The sequence below is a fragment of the Apostichopus japonicus genome, chromosome 10, assembly GCF_037975245.1.
Source record: "Apostichopus japonicus isolate 1M-3 chromosome 10, ASM3797524v1, whole genome shotgun sequence".
NCBI lineage: Eukaryota > Metazoa > Echinodermata > Holothuroidea > Aspidochirotida > Stichopodidae > Apostichopus > Apostichopus japonicus.
In genome coordinates this window covers 10,614,463-10,626,765 of record NC_092570.1, presented here as the reverse complement: position 1 = coordinate 10,626,765, position 12,303 = coordinate 10,614,463, and the positions used below count along the sequence as shown (strand labels likewise).

Here is a 12,303-nt window from a genome sequence, read left to right as displayed (position 1 = left end):
CATTCATTGAATAAACAGCATAAATTAATACAAAGAAAAAATTGATAGTAAGAAACAGTTAAGTGGTAAAAGTTTGGTCAAAATTTAGAGATTATACATTTTGTTTATGTCATTCCAGTATGTGATACCAGATGTATCCATGGCAACATGTATTTTGTTCTATAAGTCATATTCTTTAACATCAATCACATTTATTACAGTGTTTCCTGTGTTGCATTTCTCTTATATCATATTAGTCTTCCTTGTTGAATCATAAGCCTCAACTTTCATCTGTTTTGTTAATCAGACATCAGTGAGAAAGTGGGAAGATGCTCTAAATATGTTGGAGGATACAGAAAGTACTAACAAGACCATCAACTCAATCTTAGGGGTCAGCATATGCTCAAAGATGGAAGAATCCAGTGATAATTTACCTCTAGAAAATGTAGGAATAAGTATTACTTTCTTTGTGTATAATTTAAGCTTACTCTATTTAATTTCCTTCTTCTGATTTGTACTACAGGGAAAAGCAGATTACCTTTGTACTGTCAGTTATCAAATTAATTTCATGAATATTGTGTTTTGATCTGTATATGATGTAAGGTCCTACAGTAAACTTTCCATTCAATTTCTGTGTCAATGCATCTTAAATGAGATATTTGCTACTAACATGATGCGACATTTAGTAGCCATGTATTGGACAAACTAATACTAGTGCTGTATTTTATCTGATTGTAGGGATTTAGTAGTACTTAACAGTTGCCTGTATTAAATTGACTGAACCAGAAATCTGCTTGTCCCTGCTAAATCAGAATCATTTTTGTACTTTACAAACTTAGTCACTCTTTCAATGAATGACATGTGCATGTGCTTTTAAAACATGTCTCTGATGTCACAATGGCACAGTTTATGTATCTGAATCACAACAGGTTCTATTTATTTAAAAAAAAATGTTCAAAAGCACAATTCAAAAGATAATAACTTTGAATTTGAGCATATGATTATGAAGTGACAATTGACATTGTTAGGTTTATGCCTGATAGCTATAAAAGTATGTCAACTGATAATTAATTGCTCAGACTGATTTTATGATTTCATCTATCTCTCCATAGACTGCTAGCTCAACAGCTCTTCTTAAAGGACAAATATATGAATCTCTAGATAATAGAGTACAAGCCCTGGACTGGTACAAACAAGCTCTGATGTTGGATGTTCACAACTACCAGGCATTTGAACTCTTGGTCAAGCATCAAATGCTAACTTCTAAAGAAGGTGACAAAGATCCTGAATAACCTTCTCAATTCCCATCAACTGCAAAGGAAATTAGAGTGAAATTTACTACAGAATAGTACAGATGTAAAATTAATTTTCTCTGGGTCTTGTTTTGCTAGTGTGAAAGTATTCTGATGGATGGAAATCTGTTGCAGGATTCAAAGCAAGCAACATCCTTCATTCAGTTTTCTTACTTTAGCCACATCGTGGCTTTCCTTTGCTTTGTGATTTCAGAATACATTAATTGTCAAAAGATAACATTTCACTGTTATAGGATTCTTCCAAAGACTATAATTCATGTATTCATGTAACCTTGAACATTACCAACACTGCAGAAATTTGAGTTAAGATCACAACATTAATGATGTTATTAGAATCTTATATGTCTCATTTTCTGTACATTACACTGCATTATTACTTCAATGCTAAGAAACTATAATCTTATGTACAATCTTCCTTACAACTAAAAGATATATATATATAATTTTTTTGTATATATCTCAAAGTATTATTAAAGTATACAATTTGACATTGTTTTCCTTTGTATTTCATTAACCTTTGTTATCCCTTGCCCATTACTCCTCTATTTGATTTAACCTGGCAGAGAAAGATCTTTTAGAGGCTCTACCATTTAAATCCCAGTGTACCGAAGAAGAAGCTGATGTCGTGAAAGGACTTTATGAAACAGTCTTGAAAAAAGTAAGAGTTTATTTCATAGTATCACATTAAAGTTAATACCATAAAGGGAAGAAGTTGGAGGTTTGAACTTGTGTGATTTTCTGCAAGATCTTATTTCCATCATGGGTGCCATTTATGTATAAATCTAGCCATTCCAAATTGTATGCAAGTGGAGTAGCATACATTGCAGTGAGAAAGATTGCATTGTTTTTAAGTGTAACATACTGTATGACTCAAAGTAATTTATCTTTGAAATTTGATTGTTTGATGTTTCTCTATTTTCATATCTTTTAGTATGACAAACCAACAGACTCATCCCTTCCGGAGTTTCTTCTTCCTCTGAAGTCTAATCGAGATGTTCTCACAAATCAGGCAGAGAGACTCTATTACAATTGTGGCTTTCAAAATTGTTACAAGTTGACATCTAGGTAAAACCAAGTAACTGTCTGTTACTCTGTTTAGGATGCACTGTGCGCCTTTTTCAAATGTATTTAATGTTGAAAAATAAACAACGCCAAACTTTGTATTGATTACAAAGATAACTCATAGTAATACTGAGAGCACAATTTTCTTTTTGGAGTAGTTAAATTAATTTGGTATAGTCTTTAAATTTGTATCTTTAATATTGTCTTTGAATAGTAATATTTCATTTGCTAAGTGTTTTATGCCAGACTTTATACTGTATTGTGATCACACTGTAAGCTGTAGTGTTGTGTGGATTTCTCCTAAACTGATAAAGTTTTGTTCAGATCGTACTTCTTTACATTCCCTTGATATAAAGGTTCACAAGACAGAAGTGGTTAAATTAGTGGTTCAGACTCAGCACTGTTAATTTATTTGAAGTTAGTAAATGTCATTGCTAAATTTGGTATTTTCGTTTTAAATTAATATTAAAACAGTTAACAGTAAGTGATTATTTAGCAGTCTCAGAAAAGTCGGCATAACACTAGTAACAGGTCTATCAAGTTTAAGGAATGCACAAGTTTCAAATTTAGGATAGGAAAAATTAAATTTTAAAATACTGGACTACTGTATGTCAATGAAAGCTGAGACTTTGAATAGTGTTTAGTGTTTGTATTTTCATATGAAAGTTAACATGTTATTGTACATTGGTTTGTTATAAGTTAACATGTTATTGTACATTGGTTTGTTATAAGTTAACATGTTATTGTACATTGGTTTGTTATAAGTTAACATGTTATTGTACATTGGTTTGTTATAAGTTAACATGTTATTGTACATTGGTTTGTTAACTTTGTTGTAGCAACTATGGTTGATTCATCTTACTTCATATCTGCAGCATTCTTGAGGATGATCCTTGGCACATCAGCTGTCTTCAGTTGCATATAGCAACACTAGTAGAATTACAAAAATCAAATGGTATGTATTTTATTTAAAGGTCTATGGACACCTATCAACAACATTGTCCTAATCACTCTAATAGGCATTAGAAATCATGAAAATAGCTGCAACTCCCATTAATATCCATGAAAGATTGACCACTTTACAAATCTTTTCTTAATTCTAGTTTTATTTATTAATAAACATTAGCTTATTATGCACAATGATGAAGTAAAGTGAGTGATTGCGGAATTTTCTGTTATGTTATTCCTTTGTTTTCACAACCTTCGTTTCAAGGACACTGAACACAGTTTTGTGGCCTAAGGCAATCTTTTGAAGCATTTGTCTTTTTTGAAAAGAGGGACATCACATTATTCAAATGATGTATGTGGGATTTTAATTAGGGGTTAACTTATTAAGGGCTAAAATAAGATATTTTGATGAGCACAACACTCCACGTCATAATTTGCACATATTTAATGAGTTTCCCAGATTTATCAAAACTTCAATGCATGTTGTGTATGTTGTGAACGAACTGAGTTGTTCTTCAAAATGTCAACAGATTTTGAATGAGATTGTGACACACAACAAATGTGCTGAATATGAGGCAACTTGGCTAGGTGTCCGTAGTACTTTAAATAATTACTTGATCCTAGGCACATTGGTCGTCTTCAGTTGCATTGCAGCAAGTCAAAAATAATGAAATGGTTGAAATAATATCTTTTAGTTATTGAGTGCCTCTGTATAAAGATCTGAGTAGTATTGTCTAAATAAAAGTTATATGTTACAGATTTTGTTCCAAAATACAAAACGAACTGGATGCATTTCATTTGTAATGATAATTAACAATGTTCTGTTAAAGCAGATGCTTCAACTTACCTTTGCAGTGTTGCATAGAATTGCGTACATGTGTTTCGACATGTTCATTGAGATGTAATGAGCTGGTAAAATACGCTATGTACGTCCGCCGTGAAATGACGTTGCCTACACAAAGCAATGATAGTTGTTATGAAAGGTAGCAGAAGTTTGTTTGAGTTTACCAATGTCTCTTGAGCACATTTATGCACAAAGTTAACATTGAATGTTGCATTCATGAGTAAGTGTATTGTCTAATGATATATCTACAATTATGTTTCCTACCTACTGAGTAGCTTTAAAATGCTTTGTTAAATTAAATGGCATTTGCTCTGATGTTCGATCCGTTAGTACTGGTGCCTCTCAGGGATGCTGTCTATCTCCTGACCTTTTCTGCTTATACACTAACGATTGCAGAAGTAAACACGATGTCTGTTCTATTATTAAATATGCTGATGATACCGTGATAACCGGTTACCTGCACAACGATGTTGTTGCTCCGTATGAGAAGGAAATCGAAGATTTTGTTACTTGGTGCAACCAAAACTACCTAAAATTGAATGGCAAAAAAACTAAGGAGATAGTATTTGACTTCAGAAAACAGCCATGTGATCATGCTCAAATCAGGGTTAATGATGAGATTGTCTAGATATCTAGGTACTATCATTGACTGTAAACTTAACTTCAAAGACCAGGTTGATGCAATTAGATCAAAAGCTTGCCAACGATTGTACTTTTTACGTAAACTGAAATATTTTAATGTCGACAACACTTTTCTTGTACTTTTTTACCAGTCAGTGATACAAAGCGTGCTGACTTTTAGTATTATTTGTTTTTCGGGCTGCTTACAAAGGATTCTTCGTTTAAATTAGAGAAGGTTGTAAGGGCTGCCAGCCGTACTATTGGTAGGGATATTTGTTTGAAAACTGTCTATGAACTCTACATTGATATGGTGCACCAGAAAACCCATGGAATATTAAAAGACCATACACATCCTCTTTTCCAGAACTATGTATTCTGCCGTTTAGGCAGCAGACTTCGCATGCCACGGTCTAAGCATAACAGATTCAGGTTTTCTTTTTTACCCAGTTCTGTTTCTCTTTTCAACCTGAGGGTTGTTAGATAGGTTTCTTTTGTTTTATAGTCTTGTTTGTTTGTTTTTATTATATGTATATATATGTATATATGTGTATATTTTTCTCACATGTATGGATATTGTTGCTGTTGATATTCTTACCTTTTTATTCAACTTCTCTGTGTTTTGTTTATACTAGTATTTAACTGTATTCTGTTTGCACTTTAAAACTTTGATTTTTTATGTGTTTTGCTGCAGGGCGACAAATTTCCATATCTTATGGACGAAATAAATCTCTATCTCTATCTGCCTTCTTGGTAGCCTGTATGTTCACAGTGTTGGGGGTATAGGGTATAGCAGTGTGAATATTTCTTCTTTTCCTTTCAGATTTGTACTACCTTGCACATAAGTTGGTAGACAATCAACCTGATATGGCCATATCATGGTATGCTGTTGGCTGTTATTACTACTTAGTCAAGAAATATGAAGCATCTAGGAAGTTCTTGAGGTGAGTGCCTTTACATTTCAAGCTATTGTGTTTTGGAACTGATTTCTGCTTCAAATGTTGGCTGAATTTGGCTCTTCTAAAGCCAGAATGAGATGTATGGAAGGAAGCATTACTGTTGTTTTGTTAAACCTCGTTGTTTATTTTCTTTAAAGCAGAGAGGGATGTAAGTCATTATATTTAATGGGGATAATACAAGAATAGTGATATCAATGTGGACATTATGTAACCTTACCATAATATGAAAAAAACAATGTATGCTCTCATTTAATATGATGTTTAATAACTTGTTGTCATGCTTGTCTTCCACAGTAAGTCCACAATAACAGATAAATTATTTGGTCCAGCTTGGCTGGCCTTTGGTCATGCTTTTGCTGCTGAGGGTGAACATGATCAGGCCTCTGCTGCTTACTTTACATCAGCTAGATTTATGAAAGGGTAAGGAAATTAAAGAATATGATCTCACCAATATTCAGACTTATGTAATGGTCAAAAACTACAACTGAGGAAGTTAAGAAGCCATTGAATAAAATATGAGGCCATGTCATGTCGCTGAATTTAGGTCTCAGCTACAATTGTTTCATGTAATGTAACAGAAGTGACTTTATTCATGTATGCTTACTGTATACTATCTAGATTAAGAACTATGCAAGAACTTCTAGTGTTAGATGTTAACTAGAGAAAATTTCTGGGGCTGATGCATTGGTTTGTGATTATCAGTTTGATGTGTGTTGTTCAGTTATGTCAAGTGCTGCTTACAAAGCTGGTATTATTATGGAACATTTCTTTGTTTATTTACTATATTGTTTATTAAGCCGTTGCATCATTCTCCATTGAACAGAGTAGCCTGAAACATTACTTGCTCATTTTCTGTTTCACAGCTGCCACCTTCCCCTACTCTATAGTGGGTTAGAGTATGGTCTCATGAAGAACTTCAAATTGGCTGAGAAGCTTCTGGAGGAAGCCCTTATCATAGCTCCATCTGATCCCTTTGTCCTTCATGAGATGGGTGTTATCAATTTTCACAATGGAGAGTAAGTTATGTCACCTCGTCGTTGTATTTTCTCTCATCCTGGACGTAACACTCATTGAAACAAAACAGAAGATACACTGCTGCCTGTCTTCCTGAATATGTGTCATATTCTGTTCAGTCTCTGAGAATTGAGAGTCTTGCTGTAACATGAACAGGCGCGTATCCAGGATTTTCTAACCCGGGGGGCGCGAATTACCATCTAAGCGGAGCGCCACCATCGGTTGGCGCGGAGCGTACAAGAAAATTTCTGGTTTTGATACCCCCCAGATCACCGGAAATGGCACTTCTCGGGCTTGAAAATGACCAACCAGATGTACACTTTTGCCTGAGAACCAAGTATTTCCCAAAAGTTTTTTTCCATCCATAACCTATTTGAAGATTGTAACCAGTCACACATCATGTTCGACCTCATTGCATGTCCTATGGATCATTGCTTTTGTAGGTGATTCTACGTCACGGCCCACAATATCCGAAAGCCCCACGTTTCAAGGTTTTAAGCCCATTATTTGTTCAGAATTTGAAAATTCACATTTCTCGTGAATAAAAATCACTTGAAAACATACCCATAATGTTGCACAAAATTCAATCTATGGACAACCAATATATAAAAACCTCCTTCAACCCCTAATAGACAGGTCAAAATTGCACGAGTAGAAGAAAGTATGATGAAGAATGTTGGTTGGGAAATTTTCGAAAATTCAGACACAGTTAATTTATTGGTGTAGAAATATTGCAACCTCTTATAATGGCTATTATAAAACTTGGTTGAAGGAAATGAAAAATAGCAGATATTTCCGATATCAGGTATATCGAAACCGAACACTACACACATAGGCGTAGGTCCCGTAGGAGGCGGGGGCTGCAGCCCCCCCCCCCCGCAACCAATTTTTTCCCATTTTTTTTCGGGCACCTACTGAAAGAAAAATAAATAGCAATGAATAGCTTAAAAATGATCTCCTTGGTAATTAAAATAAAGTTCTAAGCTTGGCCGACATTACTACTGTAAAAGAGAGTTTTGACATAAATGGATCTGTATGGTTTTTCTCCATCTACATAAGACATTTGGTTGTTTACATTAGCATCCGGCGGTATACTGTGCAACTTTCACGGACCGTAAGGAACACGATGCCATGCAATGTAATGACCGATGCTTACTTATATGGTATTGGCATCGGTATGTTGAACGCGCGCTCCGCGCGCGAAAAATTTCGGCTTTTTTTCGGGCAAGTCGTTACGGCCCCAAATCCAATTGGGCTCCTACGCCTTGACTACACACATAGACAGTTTTTTGAGGCTGTTCATTGGCGCGAAGCGTACAAGAACAAATTTGGCCGAAAATGCCTCCCAGATCGCTGGAAATGACACTTCCCAGGCCTTGTAAGTTGCATCTAAGCATTGTCTATTTTGAAATTACTAGCGATGTCATAAAGAAAATTTGCTCGGGGGGGGGGCGGTCGCCCCCTTCCCGAAATGCGTCATGTTCCCCGACGACTCGGTCGAGTTCAAGACCAGCCACAAGTGGTTCCATATAGCACAATTGTACTACAATTTGTACTTAAGGCGTCCATACACACACACGCGTTATGATAGATCATATATAGTATTTATATAGATACATTAGTGAGAGAGGAAAAATGGAAACGTCAAAAATGGAGTTGCAGGTGTAAGGGGTAGGGTGAGGCGCACACCCCCTCCATAATCCTTGATCTGTCACTGGCTACCCTGTGTATATAGTAGGGATCAGCGCTTTAACTATGACTGTTCCTCTCTCTCTTCCCGAGGTCTTGGCTATCTTCTACTCCCTCCTTTTTCTTCTTTTTCTCTCTTTTTTTCTTTTTCTTTTCCCTTCCTTCCTCTCCTCCTTTTCTTTTTTTCCCCCTCCTTTTCCCTTTTTTCTTCTCTTTTTTTCTCTCCTCTTTTCCTTACCCGGGGGGCGCGCGCCCCCAACGCCCCCCCCCCTGGATACGCACCTGATGAAACAAGCAGACATAATTACAGACTACAATTAACATTTCAAGATCTGAGGTGCTTGCTTTAATTCTTTTTACAAAGAATGATATTTCGATTCCAGTTTATGCTTTCTGCAAGAAAACTATCGATATGAATTAAGACTTTAGATGTAAATAACAAATAATTCAACTTTGTAAGTTCTAGTTGCAAGGGCTTATCTCATTTCTCAAACACTGCATATATGTGGTTTCTGTAAATGCTCTTAAAGGATAACTTAAGGCATAAAAGTGAACTTGACATGTTGTATACCATTAAAACGTGCTGCCATTAGTCCAGGGTTGGATCTCTGTAACATTTTTAATTTTTGAGTAATGGCCCTTTAAACAAGTGAGGTTCATCAATTAAAGTAACAGGACTATTAAGTCAACACACCGAACATTAGGTCAGTTACTGAGATGACATAAAAAACTAACTTCATACGTTTACAATACATAACAATTTGTCAAGGACAATTGGTGTTGAATTTCATGGGTTCTCTATGGTTTATATGTTAAAAGAATATGCTTGAGTTGAGTTATAACAATTTCTCACACAATGGATTAACATTTAGGCCTGCCCTAAAAATCTAATCATCTCTTAGGGGGCCTAGTTTAAAGGTGAATTTCTTGAAAACCTGCATTAGCGATAGAAACATATCAAGATTAAGCTTCTGCCGTAAGATTCCCTCTAATCTGCTCAGATTACCACGCTCGATGCAGAAGAAGACTAGTTCATTGTAGTTTCTATAACTCTAACTTACCAAAGGTTATCTTACTTAACCCTGTTTCATTACTTACCCCTAGTTCATTGTAGTTTCTATAACTCTTAACTTACCAAAGGTTATCTTACTTACCCTGTTTATTCATTTCTTTATGTGTAGAGAAGACTAATTCATTGTAGTTTCTATAACTCTTACTTACCAAAGGTTATCTTACTTACCCCTGTTTATACATTTCTTTATCTCTAGTCTGGAGGCTGCCAACAAGTACCTAACAGAAGCCTTAGCAGCTATTCAAGAACACTGTATTGGACCAATTGCTGAAAAGTGGGAACCTCTATTGAATAATCTTGGTCATGTGCATCGTAAACTAAAGTAAGGACCACATGTGTTTTCATTCTAGCCGTGTGTTAGCTTGCCAGGTTTTCATTTGATTTACTATGGGATTTACTGTGGGATTTTACATTTATATAGTTTAATTTGATTTCTTTTGTAAACTTTCTAAGAAATTTGGAATGTATCAACTGTCATCCAACTTTCATGGCAGTGTGTAATGTGGTAATAATCCACGCATTTACTTCTCAAGAAAGATCCAAACTTTGTTATGAAGAAAGTAGTGATTATGAAGCTTGGTAGTCGCTCCTGATTTGTGTTGAGCATGTCACACTGACACATTGTATAGGACTTATTTCCCTCTACTGACTATTGGAGTACAAAACCCACAAAAACGAACTACTTATTAAGAAACTTGGTACTCATTCAAGAGTTTGTTACATTGCCAAATTAGGTTATTAAGCTAAATCATTTTACTAATTTAATGCTTTGTCGGGCCAGCTTCATGTCACCATTTATCCTATTATTTTTCTCCATCTCAATGTAAAGGAAATACGAAGAAGCCCTAGATTTTCATCGGCAGGCCCTCATTCTCCATCCCAGAAACCAATCTACATTATCAGCTATGGGTTATTGCTATGTTCTGTTAGGAAACTTTGGACAAGCCATTGAATACTTTCACAAGGTGAGACTTATTGCTTGGAAGTATATGTGAGAGAGGAAGATCGTGTTTTGAGAGGAGTCAATATAACTGAGGAGCTTTGTGTAACAACTATTTAAAGTGTTTCTTTAATTGTCTGGTATATTCCTTAATGATTTAACAAACAAAGAAGTTCCAGGGAAGTAAACCTTCCCATTGACATAAGCCTATGCAGGCTTGATATATCTTTTGTTATGAGGATTTGATGCTGGTAAGCATTATTTGATGGCCAACCTTCAGGCATGTAGGTTTACCATGATGTATATCTTGTTTGAGTACTGATTACAAAAGCATGTTGTAAAAGTGTATTTAATGTCAATCTACTAGGTTATTCAAGAAGCTACAGGTCATCATCATTAATGGTTTTCTTTATTATAGGATGGTGTAATGAGAAGCAGTGATGCATATTCTCCTCTTACTTGAAGGGATACAAATGCAGCTTGTTGGTTGCTGTATCACCTATTGGTCTACAGCTATAGTGTACAAACAAACAAAAGTTATTTATCATGACACTTGTTTATTCCTACTCTTTACTTAACAATGGTCTTTTAATATCACATGCTCTGTATTGTTTCTTTGCTTTGTTTGCCAGGCCCTTGGATCAGGAGGAAATGACACATTTACTTCAACAGTCTTGAGTCACACACTAGAGCTATTTATTGGAGAGTCATCTCCATGTGAGGGTATGTACTAATGCATTAACATTTATGGCCATCAGCGAACTTCATATCTCCCCAACGCAATGTCTTTAGAAATCAAAGGAGAAGAAATATAGTAACACAAATAGGTATAATAATAACACTAAATAAAAACAGTAAGAAAGGGAACATGAATAAGCTCACTTGTGGAGATGGGCTGAGCTGGGTGTAAAAATATATATTATAATAAACAATGGAGTCTCTTCTGGACAACTTCTAATGCTGTTGTCAAGCTGGTGCTAAGTGTAGAAACACCTATGAGATGAGTCTTCATACAACTATAAATTTACTGTCATACACCCACAGACATTGCTAGTTGACAGTCAACAGGCATTCTCTTCTATAAATCAGACTGAGTTTATTTCTCTGTTAAGGTTAACCAATCAGGTCATATCTTCTTAAATTAAGATTTTGATAATCTAACTTTTACTATTTCTCCACTTAGTACTAACTCTGTGTTAGTTTGATAATTGGAGTTCATGTTTGGCTCCATATTATTAGAAATTCAATAGGAGATAGTGGCCTTCACTTTTGTATTTTTATCCTTGTTGATCAGGTTGACTTTAGATATTTGTTGTAGATGAAATGTACTGTACCGAATGGTGCTAAGGGTTGTTAGAAAGATTTCATTCATAATGGAAACAAAATCAACTTTCTGTGACAAGTTTTCTTATCAAACAAATGATATTTAAGTAAATCCCTTTAACACAGTTATATTTCTTCACTGGACAGGTCTCCAAGAAAATCAACTAGATCTGGATGCTGTTGTGAAGGAGGAGGTAGTAGCAACAGAGAAGTCAACAACATCAAGTCTAGACATTGAGGTTGACATGTATGACAATGATTGATACATCACACAGAACTATGTAACCATGATTGAAGCAGATACGCTATGTGGATGTTATATTGAACTACAGAATGCATATTACAGCCAGCTATGTGGATATGATTGATACATCACACAGAACTATGTAATCAGGATTGAAGCAGACATTGAACTAAAGAATGCATATTACAGCTAGCTATGTGGATATGATTGATACATCACACAGAACTATGTAATCAGGATTGAAGCAGATACGCTATGTGGATGTTATATTGAACTACAGAATGCATATTACAGCCAG

General features: G+C 35.3%; 1 protein-coding gene across 3 annotated transcripts in view; it reads left to right on the top strand.

Moving 5' to 3' along the window:
* Positions 1 to 12,303, top strand: part of LOC139975001 (cell division cycle protein 16 homolog) — a 15,029-nt gene extending 2,726 nt beyond the window's left edge. For 2 of the 3 annotated variants that reach the window (XM_071982586.1, XM_071982588.1), the window contains exons 5-16: positions 287 to 424; positions 1,092 to 1,251; positions 1,856 to 1,950; positions 2,224 to 2,357; positions 3,230 to 3,309; positions 5,588 to 5,708; positions 6,018 to 6,143; positions 6,587 to 6,739; positions 9,695 to 9,820; positions 10,328 to 10,463; positions 11,071 to 11,161; positions 11,909 to 12,303. In XM_071982586.1, coding sequence (XP_071838687.1) covers positions 287 to 424; positions 1,092 to 1,251; positions 1,856 to 1,950; positions 2,224 to 2,357; positions 3,230 to 3,309; positions 5,588 to 5,708; positions 6,018 to 6,143; positions 6,587 to 6,739; positions 9,695 to 9,820; positions 10,328 to 10,463; positions 11,071 to 11,161; positions 11,909 to 12,024 — 1,476 coding nt within the window. In that variant the 3' untranslated portion in view covers positions 12,025 to 12,303. The remainder of the gene's footprint in view (positions 1 to 286; positions 425 to 1,091; positions 1,252 to 1,855; positions 1,951 to 2,223; positions 2,358 to 3,229; positions 3,310 to 5,587; positions 5,709 to 6,017; positions 6,144 to 6,586; positions 6,740 to 9,694; positions 9,821 to 10,327; positions 10,464 to 11,070; positions 11,162 to 11,908) is intronic. The other variant, XM_071982587.1, reaches the window with a different exon arrangement.